This window comes from Gymnogyps californianus, chromosome 3, assembly GCF_018139145.2.
Source record: "Gymnogyps californianus isolate 813 chromosome 3, ASM1813914v2, whole genome shotgun sequence".
Taxonomy (NCBI): domain Eukaryota; kingdom Metazoa; phylum Chordata; class Aves; order Accipitriformes; family Cathartidae; genus Gymnogyps; species Gymnogyps californianus.
In genome coordinates this window covers 86,325,612-86,348,743 of record NC_059473.1, presented here as the reverse complement: position 1 = coordinate 86,348,743, position 23,132 = coordinate 86,325,612, and the positions used below count along the sequence as shown (strand labels likewise).

Here is a 23,132-nt window from a genome sequence, read left to right as displayed (position 1 = left end):
CTAGAAATGGCCTTGTTTGCAAGAAAAGTTGAATCGTTCCCGAAAGGAGCATTGTCCTCAGGGTGTATTCTGTGTTGCAGTCTGACAGTGCCCAAAATTGGTTTTAATATAAAGTTTTACATCATAATGACAGTGTTCAAGAGAGTACAGCAGTGTTTGTATTTATTTTCCGGCGTAAACCTGCTGCAACTTAACTTTTTTTTTATTCAAGGTCATGTAAAGCAAGCAGTGCAAAATCAAGAGGAAAACCACAGTCTCATCATAGTTTGTACAGACACAGAAACAGTTTACTCTTTTGTATAGAAAAAAGGTCAAAATGTATGGCTTTCAGGAAAGCACAAGCAGATGTATCTATTATAGATGATAACCTTTAGCTAAGTTGTAAACTTCATGCTTATTAAATAATTGATAGTACATCAGAGCTTCAGGAAAGCCGTGTTTAACATGCTGAGTTTAAATAAAACGGCTTGTGATAATGATTTCTTGTAAAACATAATATAAAGTACAAATACTGACACAGAGACGAACAAGATGAAACATTTCCATTTTATTAAACAGATTATTATATCTAAAATAGCACTGAACCTCACTAAAATCTCTGGAAGAGGAAAATTAACCATGTTTTTACCGTGAATTATCACTTCAAACTTGTATTTGCAACAGAAAGCTTGTTGAGGGTTTCTTCTCTTTAAAAATGCAGCTTAAATGCTCTGTAGAGTGCTCATAACCACAGAATGATATAAGTAGCTTTAAAGGAAATGATGAGCTGATTCTTAACTGATGTAAATCACCAGAGCTCTGCTACAGTAAGTGGAAATCTACTCAATGGACAATTTTAATTTTAAATAAGATACAGACTGCGGATCCACCAAAATAGTTTCCGTATGCTTTCTTTAAATTGCAATGAGAAGAGGAAAATTCACTTTTCCACCCCTCCAGTTTCCGTAGGTGATTGTGAGATTACATGCTCATTTGGCAGAAGGAAGTGCAAAAACACACCTCATTTTCCTTTCTGTCACGCTCAGGTAGATCACCGGTAAGTTTAGAAAGGTTGCACTGCTGCAAAAAAATAGTCAGAGGGAGTACGTAAACACGGTGATGCCTCATCTCTAAGTAAGTGATTTGTCTGCATCTTTGATGCCAGGTAGGAGGATGAGAGTGGTGCAAATGCCACAATTCTGCCTTCAAAAGAGCCCTGCCCACTGCTGAAGCAGAAGTTGGACTCCAGCAAGCACTTTTTGAATCCCTTCAGGGTTAAAAGCCACTATGGGTATGAGGCTTATGCCAGGGCTTACCCATGCAGTCACCACCTGGAGCAGGAAAGCCCTGCACTTTGGCGACAGCTGAAAATACTGCAAGCATCCTTTGGCTGCTTGAGTCATTTCAAAGGCTACTCTAGTAATTAATCTGGGTGACCTAGGTACTGTGTTGTGGTTTTTTTTTTTTTTTAAATGTCAAAAATCCTAAAGCAAAAGTAACATCCAAGGTGTTTATTAAAAATAAATAAAGGCTAATTTCAGATACTTCTAAGATTACTTCTTCTTAACTGCTATAATCCAACTTCCTTTTTGTGTCCAAGCCTGTCCAGCTGTCATCAAGGTCAGCCTGGGTTTTAAGTAGGCTCTTTGTAGTAGCTGCAAACCCCAGCCTCTACCCAAGTGCACGTTTTCTTTGCTCTTAAATTATTAACAATGTCTAATTTCAGACACAAAACCATTTTGCACCCATTAGAGAGGCTTTGTGCATTGAACAGGCTCCACGTGACGTTCCTTCCCAACAATTCCGGACCAGAAGGAGGAAACCACTGCAATTCCCATTTCCAAGCTGTAAAGCAGCTTTCAGCACCACCAGCTGACTACTTAGTGCATTTTAATTAGCTCAGGAACATTCCCAGGCCACTGTGTCGAAATGAAATGTGCGCACAACTGAAGACTCCGCTCATTGGCAATCAAATTTTTAAGTTACCAGGCCTGCCGAGTACTCTCTGCAGAGCAGAGCTGCTTCTTCAAAAGCAGTGATATTCCTCTGGAGGCAAGGGGAAGAAAAAAAAAAAAAAGCCAGATTTTTGCATAATCACAGCTTTCAGTAGTACAAAATTCACTGCTCTGTGGGAAATTGCAAAACAAAAGTCTTAGGAAGTATCAAGTCCTCAGTGCTCTGACATGTTAATGCAAGGGAAAAATTGCCTTGCACAAAAGAGATTATGAGGGCTATTTGGCATCATTTTTCTGTTGCCAGGTCTTTATTCAGGGTCTCATCACAGTTACGGAGCGGAGCGTCATGGTTTGAAGGGCTCCGTGAGCAATATAGCTCAAAAAAAAGCTTTCTCCTGCTGCTCAGCCCTCCTTCAGCAGAAGTCTCTCTCACCTCCAGGAAACCCAGGTTATAGCATGATGTAATTTAGTCTCTGCTGGCAGTCTCAGTATTGTTTAATTAACTTTTTCAAATTTACTGTGGTTCCTCGCAGATCCAGCGTAAATGCTGTGTCTTAGCTACTGCAAAGCTCACACTGAGAAGTTTTGCAGAAAAACTACATGTATTTATTACCACTTACATAGTGAAAATATATTGCTTTTGTCTACTAGTATGCACAATAAAAAGAGGAATAACACATTTTTCTTTTTCACTTTGCTTGAATTTAGAGGCTAATTTGTGTCTATCATGTATTTATTTCTATATATTTATTTCTATATATTGGCAAATAAGGTCAATAATTAGGTAGTTTAAAACCCATCTGTGCACATGTCCAGTCTTACAACAGAGATTACAAGTAGAGGTTGACTGCGTAAGACCTCTGTACTTGCCTAAACTTCAGTGATGAAGAATATCAGAAAAAGAAACCTGAGCTGGGCATGAAGAAGCCATTGATCAAAACCATCGACTGATCATTCCAGTCATAATTTAGGGTATTGGTGGCGCAGATCTTGGGCACGCTCCACTGGACAGGCGTTGGCCTTGGCTGGCTCCCTGGCCAGGGCTGGGCGAGAGTCCCCAGGGAGGTTACAGCACCCCAAGCTAAGCATGTATAGAAATTTCTACAAGATTCAAAAAGGTGATTCTCCCAGCAAGAGACGACAAATCAGATCTTCACTAACACAGCAATGGCACACTGAGAGCAAACACAGAACACAGTGCCATTCTGTAGTGTGCTGGGTTTTGGCTGTACCCGCCTGAATTCAGCTGTATTTTCTGGATCATTGCAAGAAACTCTGGCATTTATTTTTTGTTTTTTTAAAGTAAAGAGAGTTTGGCTCGGTTTCTCAAGCCAAGTAGGCCACAGTTCTCTCAAAATGATGGGCCTCCAGGGAGCCAAGAGTAACTCAGCTAAGTCAAGAGACTAGCAAAATTTAGTATTTTGTAGAGCCTTAAAGGTTTTCTCCAGATATAAGTGAAACATGCATTTATTTAATTTTTGTTCGCTCTCTCACTGGTGTCACAAGGAAGTAATGCATTTTTATTTACAGCTTTCCAGTCACTGCTGGATTCGTAAAAGGAAGATGATCTTGCACTTCCTGCATTTTAAATAGTAGAAAAGAAAGAATTTGAGCTTGGTGAGAAATTCTTTCTTATGAGCACTGCATGTGGAGATACAGCTTTAGGCACATTCTTTCCTAATGGCACAGCATTTTAATGTAATTAAGCACAGCCACTTGTAGTGTATAACATAAATAGATCTCTGTTAACCTCTTATTTCAACAAAAAATGATACCATAATTTTTAAATGCTTTTACGGAATTTTTAGCAAGTAACAATGTGTTTGGTTTAGAATATTTTACTCCCTCCCTGAATTACAAAGTTCTTTAGAGCATTACCAGAAAGTTGTCTCTTAGATTATTTCATTAATAGTTATGACCCTGAGCAAGATTAAGCAGAGTCAGCTAGTCTGTAGCAAGCCCAAAACCCATGGTACTTTATTAAAGCCTTTTATACGTAGGAGACACATTATCTCATATTAAGATGTAATTTCATCACCCTGCTATGCATATCCAAAAGATGTACCCATTCATTCATCGCTATTGCACTTTCACAACAACAGCTGACCTGGTTTGTAATTGGTTTACTTCCATTTGTATCAGTCTAATCAATTTAGCTGCAAACAGCAGTTAAAAATAATTAAAAAAAAAGTACCCAATCCTTGCTAACTAAAAGGATGTACTCTCTAGCCAAGCTAGGTCCAGGAAACCTCTCCTGAATTGTGCTGCTCAACTGATATTTAATCAGGGACAGAATCACTGGAGCCCACTATATAAATTACTGGATGGACAGGAAGGAAACTTGAATCTTATTCCCAAATTAGGTATGGACCTTCTGGAAGGTCAGCTATGCTCCCTTGAGCCTCTATTTTCCTGTAATCGTGCTTTTTGGAAAGCGATTTGAAGCCTTCAGGTGAGAAATAGTCTGCAAGTGTTATATATCAGTAATAAAAGTAGGCCTCTTTTTCCCTTAAAGGCTTCCATGGGGCCACCATCAGCCATGGAGGCTGTTGTGCAGCATTTTGCTGGTGTTTTTACCCTACGAATTGTTGCAAGATGGGCTCCAGTTACTGGTTTATCATTATAAGCCTATGCTGAGACGTGTGCATCTAAATACTGGTGAAAATCCAATCACTGCTGTAAATTTTCTTATTACCTACGGTCTGTACGTTGCCAAATAAGCTTTTGCCTCCTGTTGCAATGACATTTTTTACAAGAGGCTGCTGCCTGTGAGACCAGATGACAGTGCTAATGACCCATGTCCTCGTTCTCTGCTTCCCTTGCTTACGCCTCTTGTTTCTCCACACTCAATTAAGGAAAGGAATTGAGGTTAATATTCCTGTCCTTGAAATTAAATCCATCCTTGCCCCACAGTGCAATTAATGAAAACAATCTGGATACAGAGCCTTTCATCTCTAGGTCACTGGTTTATTTAGTAGGAGTTGACAATGACTCACACCATTAATTTGTCTGCTGGGTGGCAAACAGAGAGACAATCGGCGAATTTAACCTAGATTGTAGACATTCACCTTGCAAAACCACTGCCACAAGTTAACACCCCTGCTGCTCTTTGAGGTGAAGAGTTGTGGTGGCTACAAGACTTCTCCTTGTATCACAGGTCCTCCTGCAGCCTGCCTGCAGACACACCAAGGGTACACATGGCCTGTGCTGCTCTTGATACTACTAATTCTAGGGATAATTAGATAAACGTGGTTATTGTATGTCAAACATTAGCCTTGTTCCAAATAACAGGGCAAGTTATGCTACGCACTCTTACTGTGAAAACTGCAGGTCAATTATATATTTGGCTATTAAATGATTTTAAGTTTCAGAACATGTTCAGCAGCACAAACACAACAGATGGGTCAAAATGGGTGTAGGTATCATCTCTGGTTTTCCTCATTGGCAGATGCTGACAAATGGGGAGTTGTTGGGGTATTCACAAATGCTAAAGGCATCTGAGAGTAATCTCTCCCAGATCCACCCGTGTAGTCTATGGTGAGACTGACTTGCAAGGCAGAGAGATGTATGTTCTCCATCATCCACTTCAGGAGCCTAAATTAGGCTCACGGCTTGAATTACTGTGGAGGAACACATCTGCCCCTTGCCTGTAAAGCAAGTGGGAGAAAGAGTCTTTATGAATACTTCTACCACCCCCTCCAGTTACCTGCTCCGAGGCTGAGCTCTGAGAAAATGGTAAGTATGGGAAGAATAGCCATATCCTGAGTAGAAACAGCATCATCCCTCTACAACCCTGATCCTTGTTATAGAGAAGGCTGCGTATCTTCAAGCTCACAGCAACAGGAACTTCTTCCATTTGCTGCTGCCCTGATATACTGGGGTAGGCTCTCCAACCCTGACAACCACGCTCAGCTCTTGAAAACAAAGAGAAACCTGTAGTTTTCTTTCCCATGTCTCTTGAGAACAAAACAAAAAAGATTCCCAGAGTCACGGCTTGCTTACAATCATGTTGAAAATTTTTGAACTCTGCTGTGCCTGAAAGAAAGGGGAGCCGGCATTAGTGCATTATCATCACTCACAGAACAACGATTAGGTCTGAGCAGATACCATGGGGAACATTAGTCCAAGTAAATACCAGCCACTGGATCATAAAGGTTCAGGAGAGCTCAAAGTGCTTAGTGTTTATCATCTGATTCTTAAGGGATTTGTATTTATGCCAAGTTAGTAAGCGAACAGCATAGCTTGCGATTCATTGCCATACTGCACAGCAATATTTTAATGCAACTGACTGCACTAACAGTGATGTTGCATTCAATTTTTGACTGGCTTGTGGAGGCAGCCACTTTTCTTCTCTTGACACACTCAGGCTGGACCGCAGGACAGACGATGGAGTTGATAGCATCGAGATTTGAGGAATCTGTTGTGATGATCTTGCAAAAAAGTGCTGCTGTGGTGGCTTGAATACAGATGAATAAATGCCTCGCCTGAATGCTTCTGTATTTAAGGTGTATTTTAGAGCTACCGCACACTTGTCCATCACACAGCAGGAGGGACACTGAACCAGAACATAATCAGTCAGCACTTCTAAACTTCTTTTAAGCACTTTTTAAAACATTCAGCTTATTCATCCTGCAAGCGAAAAGGGCTCTTGGGACCTGGCAGCACTGGCTGACAGAGGGCTACAATAGATAATTTGTATTACACTGCCAACATGGACAGCTCTTTTGTTTTAACAAGTGATCTAAACCTCAGATTTCTTAAATATTAATTTATAGATTACCTTTTAATTGATTCTAATGTTTTCTTTGGGCAGGGGAATAAGTAATTATGAGAAATACTGTCTTTTGGTGCAAGAAGCCAATTCAAATGAAGAAACCGCAAGCAGTGAGTTGCTTATCACTATAAACCATTTGTAAGAAACTTGGCCATTGCAGCTGCTCCTGTGATATTAGTGAGACTTTCCCGGGAAACGTGGAAGAACACACCCTCTTCCTAGCCCTGCACGAGCTGTTACCGATCACGGACTGTACTGTCTTGGGAGCCTAATGTTTGTTAAAGAGCAAAGAGTGCGATACTATCTGTAGTTGTGACAGCGAAAGAGTCTCAGCCGGGCACGGTTTGCTGGAAGAGTAACGACCTCTCAGACCAACTGACAGAATTGGAAAAAGCAAATTTTTTGTAACACCATCTCCCTCCTGCAGGTCTGAGGGTAATACACCATTTGCTTCCCTGCCCAGCCAGCAGACATCTGGATTAACATGCCAAATTGACTGCAAATTCATTTTCCTCACTGGCATTCTCCATTTTTCTTGGAAATTTTTGAGATTTCAGCATTTTGTTTGATTTCAGAAAGGGACTTTGCAGGTTCACTTTCTGTGAACCCAAAGCTCTGCTTTCTCTCAGCAACTTCAATATCCAGGCTAGAAGTAACCACTTAGGCAAACGAAGACACAGTGCTGCTTAAAAACTTGTAACATCAACACCTGCCATTAGTCTGATGTTCTCTCTACTAAAGATATTCTGAAAATGACTCACTTCACTGTTACAAAATCTGCTCCCAAATAAATCAGGTGAAGGCTAAACTTCTCTAGAGCCATCTTCTTTGTAATTAGATTTTATGACTTCAGCAGCTGTCTCATCTCTGTAAATGAGCCTCATTGGCAGAGACTGAATTTGTAGGAGCTGAATAGAATACAGAAAAGCTGTGCACAATTGGTTATATCAGCTAGCTCCTCTTCTAGCACTGAGACTGGGCATCAGGGAAGGAAAAAAATCCCCCAAATCTGAGCTCTGAGACAATTAAAACCAAGTTAGATTCTTAATGTTCATCCCTTTTTGCACCTTTCATGATTTATCACAATAGGATTTTACTACAAAGAGATCAAGTTCTTAGCCTGAGGTCCTGCTCCAGAAGTAGTTAGATAAAAAGTTATGCTTTATGGAGGGGCAAATTCATCTGCCCCTCCACCTTGCTCAAGTCACTGACTTGGAGAAAAGAAGTTGCTGCTGCTGGTAGCTCTCACATGAGTACACTAGCTCCTTCCACTCTTGGAAAGGAATAGCCCTCTCAGCTGTACCTGCTCAAAGCCAGTGAAGGCTCAGGTTTGCCCAGGAGGTACAGGTTACACGGTCCTAAAACCATAGAATTAAAGCAGCTGAGATTGAAAAATCAGTTTTACCTATAGCACTTTTTGAGGGGGCATGCCATAATATGCAAAATAAACAATAAGCCAGCCACATTCAGAGACCCAGCTGTCTTGGTAAGGCTTTTTCCTCTTTCTCCTTTCAGGTCTGAGAAGTCAGAGCACTCAGGAAAGCAACCGTGAAAGATTCCACCACACCACTTGTTTCACCACGTGGTTCCTTTGGTAGCGCACTCAAGAGGAGGGCTTCTGCCAAGGCTACAGGTGTGTTTCCCTGATCCAGAGATGTGGGATACAGTGCGCTCAATGACCCTCACCCTTGTTTTTTGTTTGGTTTTTTTTTCCAAAACAAATCCCTCCTCAGCCATCTCTCGGTACCTAGTGTTTTTGATGAGCGTAAAAAGATCACCCTAAACCTCACACTTGGCTACAGCTTTGGTGTCTGCCAGCACCTAAGGACACCTGGAGCGGTGGCTAAAGACCTCTAATGAAAAACAGCAGCACGGCTCTCACCCACAGGCCTGCTAACATTCAGCCATGGCACTGTGCTCTGATGTAAAGCACAACTGCACTGACCAAAATGGCTCCTTGCGCCGTCTCTGCCTCTTAGGTCCCATCCGAGCACTTTACTGACAGAGCAGTTTGTGCCCGGCAGCCCCCAGAGGATGAGCTAAATTAGCTTTACCTCCTACCTCACGAACAATTCCCGGCTATGCTCTAGCCACATTGCTACTGATGATGTAAGAAACTTTAATAAGAGTCTGATTTGCACGTACCAGGTTTAACTTTCTGGACACAGCTGTTCGAGGAGTCCTCTAGTGACGGGCCCAGGCAGGCTCTTCTGGGGCCTTGGGGAACAAAGATGTCCACAGGAACACTTCTGCAGCGGTGCCTTGGCAAATACATCCTATCATCTGAGGATGTCCAACTTATTCCCTCTTAGCCTAATCTTTGTAACTTTGCCTGTTTTTGGAAGGGAGTCTTGAGTAGTCTTAAATGTATATTGTATTGACACCAGCAATGCTGAATAAAAGGCTCAGTGCAAACAGCTCTCCTCCTTTTCTTAAGCTGCTTTTTGGCCACCCCTTTTCACACCGCAGGAGCTACCAGGAGAGTCATAGTGGCTCTGCACGTCGCTCAAAGGTGGCCCAACAGGTGAAGTCCACCCTGCTGCTCCTCATGAAAGAGGGGAACAGACCCCGATAGAGCTCTTAGGCATATCCACCTCATCATATGATCTTCAAGACTCCTACAACTAGGGATTTTTTCTAATTTTCTCCTACAAGCTAAAATCGTGTCCCATCCCACATGCTGAGCCCATAGGTTATATGACTGCAAGTCACTCCTTGGTCCTCTGCCTAAATACCACAGGAGAGCAGCCTACGTGCAGCTGCTCCACAGCCTCTCCCGTTCAACGCCAGTGGGAGGGAAAAGTGCGGCCAGGAAAAGGGAAGACCATTCCATTTCCACCAGCCTGTATGTCAGCGTTAGCAGATTCGTATTTACACGGGGAGCACCCACTGCTTAAGGACAGGAAGAGGTCTGAGGGAAGCCAGAACTCACAGCTGCAGTCTGCGCACTGCTAGGGAGCCACAGTCGGGGTGCACTGTCACCCCCCCATCTCACCCAGCACCGGCAAAGAGCTGTGGTCTCACACCAAGGAGGCAGGGGCTCCACTCCACCCGCATCCAGGTCTGCCTCTCCCAGTGCCTTTTGCTTCACAAGGCTGGATATGCTTTTAACTTCTTACAATGCAATGATCTGCTCCTCTCTTTCCATCCGTAAAAGGCAACAGTTCCCAATCATAAGAGTAGCTAGGCTCCCGTTATGCAAGTCAGAAGGGGGCTATCGACAAAGCATGTGTAATTATGTGAACACAAGCCTATTTTATCCTTTGGAGTATCTCACATTTTTAGCTACTAAGTGTAAAGCACACAGCTATGAATAAAAACCTTTTTTTTCATTAATACTTGGTTCAGGTTAAAGCTCTAGGATTAGCAGTGCTCTAAGTATTTTAAGACAGTATTTTATTAATAATTAAAAATGTAAAGTATTTGGTCTAAATTCAGTTTTGCTCTTTCATTAAGAACCCCTCCATGACCAGAGTCAGGATGTAGGTTCAAAGTCAAAACATTTGTAGCAAATCTGTCCAAGTGCAGTGGGAGATCTGAATTGTCCCTGCAAGAAGCAGAAAAGGGTTACATGGGCACAGAAAATAACTGATGCACTCTCACATACACACACCTGTATTCATCTGTCTCTATAGAACTTGATCCTCACAGGCTTAGAGCACCACTCATCTAGCGACATTATTAAAGTAAATAAAAGCTAACTACAGAAAGCCTAGATTTTGGAAATAAAAAGACATCTATCAATTCTGATTTGATATATGCAGCTTTCTACACCTATACCTACGTAAGTACGTAACAGTGTGTATATGTGTGCGTATACACATACACAGGCTTACTTTCGTAAGATCCTCTTCTTCAACCAGTTCACCACAGGGAAATCTGTATTTTGAGGGGCCGAGTGTGCCGCACCTTTTTTTCGCCCTTATCCTTTCGAACTTTCCTGCAGGCTGGAGCAGGGCATCTGAAACGGCCGAGTTGTTCAAAGCAGCTCAGAACAGATCTGAAGCACGATTTTGTGTTTTTCACAGGCAAGCAGACAGTTAAGGAGTTGTCTCTGTCTGTGGTACGGCAACGGAAACTCTCAAGCAGTAAAATCCATTATGAGCAAAATAGAGAAGTTCCAGGGAATGGAATTTGTCCAAACCGAACAACGAAAGATGAGCGCTTATCTTTTTGCGGAACATCCGTATGAAAGATGTGACATTCTTAAAATATCTTGATACTCAGTTATGAGTAGGACTATTCATCCTACACCCTACTTCTGCACACAGGAAGGGAAGAGCTAATAGCAGAAGAATTTTCTTTCGGCAGTGGGAACAACTGCATGATGATTATCCCCCACCCTGTGTGGGATTCCATCGGAGATCAAGGATGCCCTGGCAAGCGTTGGGGCATTACTACATGTTTGTGGAAGTCTCTCAGCTTTTATTAATTAGATTCCTGACAACGCAGTAAAACCCTGTAGCAGAAAGCCACACTGCTCATTCCTGAATCATATGAAATCATTCACCATTTTATGTACAAGTTTTGAATTACAATCTTCAACTTCTCATCAGAAAAAAAACCCAAAAGCTAAAAAAAAAAAAAAAAGGCATTTTTGGCAGAACTGCAGTGTACAGAAGCATACTTTCAATTACACAATATCTTACAGAACACATACTGTAACAAAAAGCAGAGCCTGTTACCTTTTCTGAAGGCAGTGCCCAGACAAAACTAGATGTTTCACCTCCATTATTAGAGGAACAGCTTTAACTGGACAAAAGAGTACATGAAAAAATTCCTGAACACTCCGGATAGTTTAACAGAAAAATAAAAGTACATTTGTAAACAACTTTAAAACAAGAGCCTTATGAAAATAATAAAGGTCACTGAAAGTTAAGCTGTTAAACTCTTTTTAGCCCAAACTGCTATATTCTACCCTTATCGGGTTTTTTTAATGATACACAGATTTTGCCACACAGAACACTTCACTGAGAAATCTGGGCAAATACTTTTTAAATTTTTGGTGGAATTAAGAAAGGGACAATTTGAAGGCAAAAGATCAAACTCCAAATTCCCTTTGACAATTACAAGAGCAATATAACCTAACTATTGTATGGAGCCAAGTTCAACAGTGCATGGTAGCACAGTACTTATTTTACTATCTGAGACCCTTTTTAATGTAAACCCTGAAAAGTCATAAGCAACTGTTAGAACAGACTTTTGTATTATGTACCATTAAGTTATGACAAGGCGAACTGTAAAAACTGTCCTGGGAAATGATTTTGTGTATGTAATTATCAACCATGCATCTGAAGTTGAGCATTAGTCTTTATGCTGCTCTACTTCATGCTTCAGCATATGTTAAGTAAGCTGCTGATCACCACGTGTGTCCATTTTGGTAGATGGACAGATGTATGTGAACAGCAATGCTTTGGATAACTTGTGCTATTCCTAATACTACAGTTATTTTCTCTGCCAATTACATTTTGCTATAAATATGTGTGCCCGTAACTTGATCCCAATATCAGTTTCAGCTAACTAATCAAATTATCTGCTAAGGTTTTGGGAATGATAACCCTTCCTTTATTTAAATAAAATGAGGGAATGGTTTCTAACTCCCAAAGGTTTGCCAACAACAGATTTATTTTCAAGACAGGATGACACTGTTCAGTGTCTTTGTTGTTCACAGATAAGCACAATAGTATTAATGGTTTTTATCAGGTAGGCAGGAAGGGGAAGAGAAAATACTGTGAGGTTTTTACCCTTAATGTTTTTCCAAGTTCTGCTCATGGGCTCTTATGAATAATTATTCATTTGAAATAAGCGTAAGTCAAATCTCAGATTACTTCTCTTATATTTTGAGGGCTCAGCAGCTAAACTTCAATTTTCTATTTTCCTTTTGCAAAAGAGTGTTATTAAAACCCCACCCACAACTGAGTACACCAAGAGCTTATGTAAGGAATAATTTCTCATCATATTTAGAAGTGCCTCATTTTTGTACCAGTTAAAAGTTAATTCATAATCCAACTAATCAATCTGCAATGTAAACAAGTAGTTATTTTCTCCCACGTAATAATGGTAAATAATGACACTGATCATTACATATTCTACTGGAGTTCATTAAATGCAATTCTTCAGTCACAAAGGCAGCAGGCATTCTGTGATGGACTTCCTTTGAACTATGTTCAAATGAGTGGAATAACTGAGATTCCTGATGGAGATCTAAGCCATTTCCCTCATTTTCTTAATAGCTTCCGCTATTTGCATACTCAACTCCATTCCATAATTTGCCTTTTAAAATAAATTCATTTCCCCAAACCCTTCTCTCCCTATCTAAAACAAACTTATTTACATTTATGGTAAATGCTTTTCAGCAAATAAGTTGTAAGAAGAAAAAAAAAATTCAAGAAGTGGTATAAAGGGAGCAAGTATTTAAAGTTTTGTATTAATTTGCTTTCTGAATTTCCTTCCAAAGATGCTACAGGGACAAAAGCTTTAAAGGTCTAAAACACACTTTCACACATTTTTGATTCTTTCTCTCTTTTATACAAGGGACCAACTTTGCCCAGTGAACCACCTTCGTAACTCTTGCCCAGTAACTAAATGAAACTGCATGTCATTCCCCCCAAGAAAGTAAAGAAAATACAGCCTTTTACTTCAAATATTTTATGAATGCAAGATTACAAGAAATATATTAGTCAAAATGCAGGGCTATCAAGCACTGAACCAAGGATGCTGGCATCAGTTTGCCTACCATTTTGCATGTGGAAAAAATACACTACGTCTACAGGTAAAAGGCATCACTAACGCATCATGAATTACTCTGGTCAGCCAACATCACCTCTGCAGCTTGGTGCATGTTTAAGTCCTGAAAATAATCATCATATTAATAGTTTGAGATGAGACACTGGAACAAAACCATTCTGAAACAGGAAAGTTTTTGTTTTGCTCTTATCGAGGTAACACCAAAAACTAAAGACAAGATCTTACAATTTAGCAGCCACTTTAACACTTGTTAGGCTAGCCTTCACACAAGGAGCATGCATACAGCCACTGTTCTTGCTTTAAATTGAGGGCTGTTGGTTAATTCAAGTCACTGTTTTCTCACCTTATTCGATTAACCTGTTGAACTGGATGTCCACCATAGGAAAAAGAAAATTAAATGATGTTAAGTGTAGCAGACAAATACAGATCACACCAAGAAGCTAACACTCATGAGTTCTCATAATAAGGGATAATAATAACAATAAAAAAAATATCAGTCTTTTCTGTGCATATTTTTCATTTGAAAGGTCCCAGGAAATCATGATGTGCCTGGCCGTTTCTGTTGCTGATTTCTGATGACCTCTAATTGTTTTTTGCATTGCTGATAGTAAGTTGAGAGACTTTTGTTTTCATCTAACAGCTTTTTATGTTCTTGTACCAGACGGGATGTATTTTGCTGGTCTTTTTCATCCTGGTCCAGTTCTGCTATTAGTTCTTGTCTAAAATTAAAAAAAAAAAAAAGTAATTGGCATTTATAATCTACTTCTATTTCTGTGTATAGATGACTTCAGGTGTTTCAAATGAGTATTTGATTATCAGTCTGAACTCATGGCTAGTGATATTTCGTAGAAAAAAAAAGTTGACAAAAAAAAATCTTATTCTTTACTGTAGTCTGGCGAAAAATTCTCTTCCAAATCAAATCCACATTGAAACTTTAAAATAGCTGCAAGCCATAGCCTCAGTCTCTAAAATTGTCCTTCATATAATGCCTTTCAGACGTAGTTCTATAGGTCACAGGAAAACATCTAAGGATCCACACAGAATTTCATAAATACATTCAACTCTAATTTTGCTTAACTATATGTACATTTAAAAACTCAAAAGGCAACTTAAAAGACAAAATTGCAATAATTTTGGTAACTTTTTAGTGAAAGTTTGTAACTTCTTAGCTGTTTTCTATTTGGACTTGAACTTCTTAAAGCAGTGGAAAAGCAGAATCAAGCAAATTATTTTTGTAACTGTTATTTCACTTAATTTATGCCGTAAGTGTTCGATATGTTTTTTAGCAACAATTTTAGAGGAACAAACACACTGATAAACTTGCTATATATTATTCTGCAAAAACTGATGTAGCAGTTTGTTTTACTATTTGTTTATGAGGTGACAAGAAGGCAAGCTGCCAGCAATATTTTAGCAACAAAACAGTAGAGGAGAAAGTTCATGTTAATTAATTGTTGCCATATGATTTGTAATTACAGTTAAAGAAAACTTATTAGTTCAACCTTTACAGAACGATTAACTACCTTAACCAGCACTAAATTCCTCAATCACAACACTATTTTTTGTTTTAACACCTATGTGCAATTATGTTCTGACTAAGAAAAAACAGTTTGGGAGAAATGTGTATGCAGACTTCCTAGGAAAAAAGATGAAGTAGGAATCTAAAGGTACAGAATTAACAGTTTTGAAACAGAAACACAGTTTTATATAATTTATTGACCCTTAGGGACAACAGAAATAAAACCAAAATTAAGATCCTCATGCTAGCTTCAGTATCTCCTCATGAAGTCTAAAAATTCTAGTTGCGCTTGAAAAAAAAAATTGTTCTCAGGATGTTAAGCCAAAAGCGAATAGATGATAGAAGGTCGATCTTACAGTAGCTTTTTCCCCCGCTCTGTATGCTATTTCTAATGTACAAGAGCTTTATACACACATTTTTCTCATTAGCTATCCACAAACACCAAGACAAGCTCCTCGTTAACAACCGCTTGCCTGCAGTGGCTCAGACACTGGTGGGTAACAAGCTGGTTACTTGGTCTAGCATGGGAGTACATACGACCTCTCAGAACTGCTCCCCAGCATCAGGAAACAGAAATGATGAGAAGCAGAACACAACAGAACGTATTGCAAACTGAAGTTCTAAATCAGCAGTCACTTTGGCCCTAATCCAACAATACATGCAGTTGCTTCACTTACATGTATACACAATGTAAGAGGAAAGAGTTTATTTCTAGCGCACAAGGATAAGAAGGTACATAACGTCTTTTAAGTATTAGGTCCTAAACCCCTGGTAGAAAAATGTAAGATGTGTGTTGATAATACCGTTGTAAATGTGATGATTGACAAAATTCAGATATAAGATAAAAACTAACTGCAAAATGAGTAACTGACATATTACTCAAAATTCTATAATCCATTATCCAAGCCATTATCTACAAATTACAGTTGAAGATCTTTTACTGGACAGCGTTGGAAATAAAATTCCAAGGTTCCTCAGCAGTCCAGGTCTTTCATTTGAGATGATACAAACAAACATTACTAGTATGTCACATACACAGATGTGCCACACACTTTAAAGTAAGACTGGTCCAGAAGACGAGTCTTGATATTGATTAAAACTTTCAACTACCTGCTCTAAATATCTCACCTGTACTGAGCAGCTCAGTATTTCTGAGATTAAGGCTGGAAAATAATTATGCCCTATGAAATGTTACTTCATAAAGCCAGAAATAATAGTCACAGATAACAGACTTTGTGTAAAAGAAACATACAGAAGAATAGAAAAGGTTAAACACATTTCACTTACTTCCTCTGCAACAGCAATGCAATTTCTGTCTGAACTTTCATATATTCTTGTGCCATTTTGCAGTGCTGTTCAAACACAGCCATAGATTCTTTGGAGTTTGGGCATGGTGCTAGAGGCTGAAAATAAATCAGACATGTTAAAAACTAATGAACTGATATCTTAGTATATAGTGTGTTAGAATGTCTCTGCAGTGTATTTATAACATCTTTTAAAAACCAGTAAGCTTTTAAAAATAAGTGTTAAACCATGCCCTGGAAAATGTCACTGCACTGATGTCAAAGTTGACTCAAACCTCAAATCTGCAGTTATTAATCTGATACTCTCTCTCTCACAAAAATCAAAGTAGTGTTTAATCCCCCACACAACAAATAAAGCGTATACAACAATTTAATTCAGTAACACTCAAGCAAATAATGTCTTATTTTGACAGGCAAACTCAGCTTACATTTGGTTTTAGGGATCATGTTTCCCAGGGCTTGTTTTTAATAGCTTGATCAAATCTGAGTCAACCAATCTCAGATTACATAATATATTTTTTTAGCCTTGGTCAAAAGTTAGACAGAATATAAACACAGGTAAATATGCGGCACTATATTTTGCAGCCCCAAATTCACACATTAGAATGAAATGCAAGATACAGAATCTAATAAAGCATACATTTATTACCTGTAACTGATGATCTAATGTAAGATATGCCATTGGGATGGAGTTATCTGACCCATTGGTCTCTGTAAGAATACCAAGAAAATTTTAATGTATTTTCAGAGTTAGTTCTATTCTTATAGGACAAAACCAAGAATTCTAAATCATTTCACAATACACAATCTGAATGTGGAAAGGCAAATGGAAATAGCGGTGTTCCAATCCCAAGGCAGATGAATCATTTTGTTTTTCTGATAAAGTTAAGAACTTCAAAAGTATGGTCTATCACACCAAGAAGAAATAAAGATTAAGGTTATCATCCTACACTTCTAGAAGCTATGTAACAGCATATAGATTTTAAAAATACTATTTTTGTACAGTTTGCAATCATGTTCTCTATTTATAAAAAAATTGCCATTTCATTCTTGTTTATGAAGGATCAGCCAGCCAGCCCATGCATCTAATGATTTTAAAATTAGAAGCTGTGCAAACCAGCTCCGCCAAAATAAAATAAGCACAACCTCCTGCTCAGTTTTGAAACCTGCTCCCAGTGAGGTCTGTAAGTATCTTCCTCACAACATGCTCTAGGGCATCCTCTTTGCTCTGTAGAGATACTTTGTGGGTAGCAAGGAACCCAATAACCAATCTATCTCCTGGGCCTGGCTGCTCTCTTCTTACACTGCAGTTACTCTGGATTTCTCTAGTGCTTTCATTCCAGATTTAACACGTTTCTGAATTCTTATAGATCCTATCTTTTGGTAGCCCACAATCTGAGGATCACAAGGTTACTGTTAAGCTTTAAGACACATAGGAGTAAGGACACATGGAGAAACTACTGATTTTATAGCTGTATTATTGCTACTAGAGGATTATATGGAGGAGGGTAGGTGGGGAAAAAAAAGGGGCTGCTTACCCATACCCCAAAAGCACCTGCCACAGAGTAGTCGTGGTAGAGAAACTAAGGTGTTGCCCTCAAAGACTATGCTATCTCCAAGAGCAGCTTCAAAAGGAAACAGAAATAAGAGGGTGGGAATGGAGAAAAAGTGGTTAAGTGTATGCTTGTAAGGAAACTGGAAGGTGGTAAAAAAAAAACAAAACAAAAAACAAAAAACCAACCCTAAAACCAGAGACTTAATCACCACAGTATCTTAAATGAGAACAATATAAAAAGTCCTTCCCTACATTAGACTATTGCCATATATGGAATACTGCTACAGCAAAGGAATTACTGCAATGTTTCAAATACATCAATACATGCAAAATACATCAGATTACATTCCCGAGCATTTCAGCACTGTGTCACAGAACTGTAACTTTTCCTGTGATTGACCAGATTCGGCTGCATCCTCATTTTATCATTTTGCCTCATGAACTTAAAAACGTACCCTCTTTTACAGAAAACTAAAATTATTTCTCTCTTTTGAAATTCAAACAATTCTTTCTTCATGGACTGCATAAGCCTAACTAGAAAAAATATACATGTGGTACATTCTGTATTTACCTGAGTATAAGGTGAGCGATTTCTGTGGGCCAGAAAATGGACCTGACTTCTAGCTCTAGTGCTGTGCTGCATTTAAGGCCAAAGACTTGGGACAAACTGCCTTTGCACTGGCATACGATTAGCAATTTTCAGTTCCCAATGAACTATTGACTGGGGTAAGAGCTTGCTTCTGTGCAAGGCAGCAATTCCCGTAAGTGTTCACTGCCTAAAGCAACTCAGGACGCATGCTACACAAAAGAAGGCACAGGGTGGGCTGTGGCAGTGGGCAAGGGCTTTGGGAAATTATGAGTGACAAGGCATAGAGTGTGAACAGGCAAAGTGGCAATGGACAGAAAGAAGAAAGCACAGAAGCAAAATACAAGAGTATGTTGCCCTTCTCCCACTAAAACAGGGGGCAAAAAAAGGAAAAGTACACATCTTACATACAGAATCACCTTATATTTGGTAAAATACAAGTCTGCATATATATATATACACACTTGTATATATACATGTGTGTGTGTATATATATGCTTGTGCAAGAGTCAGTCCACATGTGAGTTTCCATTCTGCAACTGGTTACAGGAAAAGAATGAAAGAGTCTGATCAGCCAAAGATGAAACGGATCACAAGAAAAAGATTTCAGAATTTGAGGCACTATGAGGTACCAGCCTGAGACTAAGTTTAAGATTCAACATGTACATTTTGGTAACAAAAATGTAATTCTTATTTATATTCGAAACAGGAATTTGTGGGGATCCATTGTTTTCACGCAGTCCAGTACTGGTTCTTTTCATAATGGAGTGCATTATGACTTTTAAAACTGAATTCAACTATTAAATTATGTTCATTCTTAATCCTATTTCATAACAAAAGAACTGATGCTACAGTAGAAGTATTTACAACACTTCTGCAGACACACTTGTTAGTTCATTTAAAAACAGTAAGATTGTGTGCACATGTACATTCTGCATAAGCAAAATTACAACACATAAAAAATAGAATTAACGTATTTCAGCTGATACTCACCTACGTAGCATTTCATTCCAGAAGTCAGAGCAATGAAAGCTTTAACTGTGCATTCATAATACAAATGCACAAGACTAAAATGCTCTAAGATTTCTTAGAGCTCTATTCCCCTAATTCCCCAAAACCACACTAGTCAAAAACTGGTGCTAAAAGATCTGCATTAAATACTATTATCACTGCATATGTACAGTACTTTCTTACAAGCAAAATGCTTACAAGTTTATGTAACTTAATACAATCTATATAAAAAAGTTCTTAAAGCCAGTGTGCAAAACGAAGCAGTAATGTAATGATTTAATTTAAGCAGAACTAAAATGGACTGTGACTTTCACTGCTTGATTTTGTTAATGTCTAGGCACACAACCCACAGTGTAATCAAATAAATATTTTACATTTTTTACAGGCAAAAAGTTAACTAATGAACAAAGGACTACCTGCATCATCAGGTGTCCATGGATTACGAGTTGGCTTTTCAGAGGTTGGTCCCGAGGTAGTGATCATTCTCACACTAGGACTAGATGATCTACTGCTGTTTCTACTCTCCTGAAATGATAAAAGAAAACAAAATAAAATGACAAGAAAAGTTAACAGAAGATTTTTTTGAAGGGTTCATTTTAAAAAACATTATTAGAAAGAAACATAAACCTGAAGAAACCTGAATCTATAACCCTCCCAAACACCCTCCTCCCCAAGCTTTTACCCTGAAAGCTTTCCAGACAGTTTGATAAACTTTACATGCATTGCAGGGATAATTTCATCCTCATTTCTACTCATCTTTACCGTATAAAAAGAAATGGATATAAGTTGGCTATTCAGCATAATAAAAAGCAGTGCTGAACAATGTGTTCAAGATCTTTATATAAAAGCGTGTCACTATGTCTAGTAATTTTCACACCACCATTCAGTGAAATCTAGCAGCTCCATAACATAAGGAAGAAATAAAGTTTGTTTCCAATGTTTAATCAATGAATGGAACTATATTCACCTAAAGGAATGCAGCTTAGTAACTGCACTGGACTGCAGTGTATTAATTTACAGTTTTCTTATGGTTCTTAGGTTATGTGATTCATCTTCAGAAAACATGAAAAAAGTGTTTAATCAAAAACGATCAATCAAACCAAAGCAATTAGAAAATGAGTACATTCTCTCTCACAAAGAAAATTAAGAACTAAAACAAAAATCTGCAGGAAGTTCCTTTATATACAGCTTGACTCCTCCAATCCTCTTGTTTACCAAAGCGCAAAAACATAATACAGACTTCATTATTCTACTGAGCTTCTTTTTCAGAATCATTATTTAAAATATATGTTCTTGTATTTCATATACCCCTCACTGACATAAAATTAACACAGTAAAGGACTTCGGACTATAAACCCCAGCGAGTTTTGCAGGAAAAAAATGAAGTAAAAAGAAAAGATGCTATTAAAATACAACTATTTTCAATATGGTGTATTTATCATGAAATGATTAATCAAATGTCCCTATTTTTCAAAAGAAGCACTCAAATATATATATTATCTGGAAACTGTGTTTCTTTATGATTCTAATTTCCAAACATCCTATCTTAATTTAGTTTTTAAAAGCCAGGATTTCAGTCAAGTAACAATCCAAAGAGTAAAAAGATTCTACACACTGAAATATCCATTATTTCAACTGTATTACGTTTCTCCTATAATTTTTATTAACCATTTAGTGGTTTATGTTAGTAGCCAGAAACAGGGCAATAAACTATTGTAGAAATAATCCGATGGATGACATTATCAGAATGACAGCATCAGACATTTTGAAGAAGCTTTTGTGTTGGAGTCTTTGTTGACATTAAGCAAGGTTTAAGTTGCCAAGCTTACTGCTTACTGTCAGGGTCCTCAGATATGAATGATAAACGCACTTTGCTGATGTGAAAAGTCAGAAGACAGAGCAAACACTTTTAACAGCGTCTAAGTCCTTTAAGCGAAAAGAGATTTGTTGAGTATCTACAGTTGACAGCAAAGGGCACCTGAGAAGTACTCTAGTTACAGTAACTTCTCAATGCAGTACTAGATTGCTTGCTGTACCAGATTGTTTTGATCCATCAACAGAAAAAAACCATTTCCTTGATAACATTATTTAGACATAATTAGTAGAGATAGAAATGAAGGATTCTTATCTGAAGCATATCTAAAAAGCACTGCAAAGTCCAAGGGAAGTTCCCAAAACTGAACACCTGTTAGATTACAGCATTTGAGCGTGTGTTGAGTGCGATGCTTTAGGTCTCCTGGACACCAGCCCCTCTGACAGGTAAGCCAGTGACTGTTCTTCAGCAATCAGTTTCTGCTACCCTTTCACAGGTATCCTTTCATCCTTGCTCCCTCCAGGTATCTCAGTACACTCAGACTTGTTATCAGGTTACTCTCAAATCACCTTTGCCAGGTGGCCAAACCCACATGGCATTGTTAGCTTCTTAGCTTCCATTTCTCAAAGACTTGCAGTCTTGAAAAAGCTGGTGTGCTCTGAGGAATAATCCCCCCGTAAAGTTTAATTTAAATGGGCAACTCAATTTAAAGTCATCATTACTAGCCCTGTCTTCTCATCTCTGGATTTTATCTCGCCGTGAAAGGGGAGAAAAAAAAAAAGTGTATCTGTGACCAGTTTCACAATTTCACAGGCAGAATGAGTCATCTGTATAATATCAGATTCCCCAAATTATCACACTTAGCTAGCATGCACGTGGGCACATACATTCTGATCTTGCTTCTCAACTGTTCAATACAGTACATGGTTTTCTTTAATATTAAATTTTTTTTCCACTTCAAAGTAAACTGTAAGAGTTATGAAGGCCCAGCAACAGTTATTAAACAAAAAACCACCACCACCAACAAAAAAACCAAAACAAAAAAAAACCAAAAAACCAAACCAAACAAAACAAAAGGTTTAAAAGAAGTAGTTTTGATATTATGATAGCACTGTGAAGGATGATGTACTGAAACAACCAACGCAATAAAAGATACACAGGCAACGACATGGATACTTTACTAGGCATCTGATCACAACCTGCAGTTGAGTGATTATGCCAAATATGTTTCTCAGTATCGCATAAAATATCAAATTCTGTAAAGACTCTACCCAGTGTAAACAGCAGGTTCGCTGTGTTCCTTCGAACCCCCAAAAGTTTTTATGGCTGCAGTTCAGAGTCTGCACATCTGTTTCTGTGTTACAAAGGTGTTTAGACAAGAGCAGTAGTGCTGGACAGACGGCACAATACAATGTTTTAAAATGCATGTACAGGGAAATGGAAAGGCAGAAGAAACAATTCAGTGCAAAAAAAAAAACTATGTGGAAAAATGAAGAGAGCATCACAGTATATGGATGGAAACAAATGGAAATGTAGCATTGGACTGTACAGAGAGGGTTGCATCAGTGCTGCTCATGTCACTTGGAGTAAGGTGCAGTCTAAGGTCACCAAGCACTAGAGAAATCTGTAAAAAAATTGGACTTAAACATGTTCTCAACACCGAACCACTCCAACGGGTGATCCAATGATGGAAAACCTTCAGCATAGCATATTTTCCTATCTAAACTGTTGATGTAAAAGGGTCAGTTGAGTAGTAAAATCATCTGCAAAGCACTATTACTGTCTGCTGTTGATAACATCAGTAAGAGCAATACTGAAAAACTCCTTAAGTGTCTCAACAACATAAAAATAGTAATCATCAGCCACACAAACCACACAAAAACTTCTTC

At 38.6% G+C, this 23,132-nt stretch overlaps 1 protein-coding gene across 14 annotated transcripts in view; it reads right to left on the bottom strand.

Annotated features, from left to right (window-relative positions):
• Positions 1-11,121: 11,121 nt before the first annotated feature.
• MAP3K7 (mitogen-activated protein kinase kinase kinase 7) overlaps positions 11,122-23,132 on the bottom strand; it is a 49,286-nt gene continuing 37,275 nt past the window's right edge. For 6 of the 14 annotated variants that reach the window (XM_050893261.1, XM_050893264.1, XM_050893260.1 and 3 more), the window contains 4 exons: positions 19,847-19,955; positions 16,928-16,989; positions 16,262-16,377; positions 11,122-14,174 (listed from right to left, as the gene is read on the bottom strand). In XM_050893261.1, the coding sequence (XP_050749218.1) occupies positions 13,994-14,174; positions 16,262-16,377; positions 16,928-16,989; positions 19,847-19,955 (468 nt within the window). In that variant the 3' untranslated portion in view covers positions 11,122-13,993. Of the gene's footprint in view, positions 14,175-16,261; positions 16,378-16,927; positions 16,990-17,816; positions 17,904-19,412; positions 19,458-19,843; positions 19,956-23,132 lie in introns of all 14 variants that reach the window. The other 8 variants (XM_050893266.1, XM_050893267.1, XM_050893263.1 and 5 more) reach the window with 5 other exon arrangements.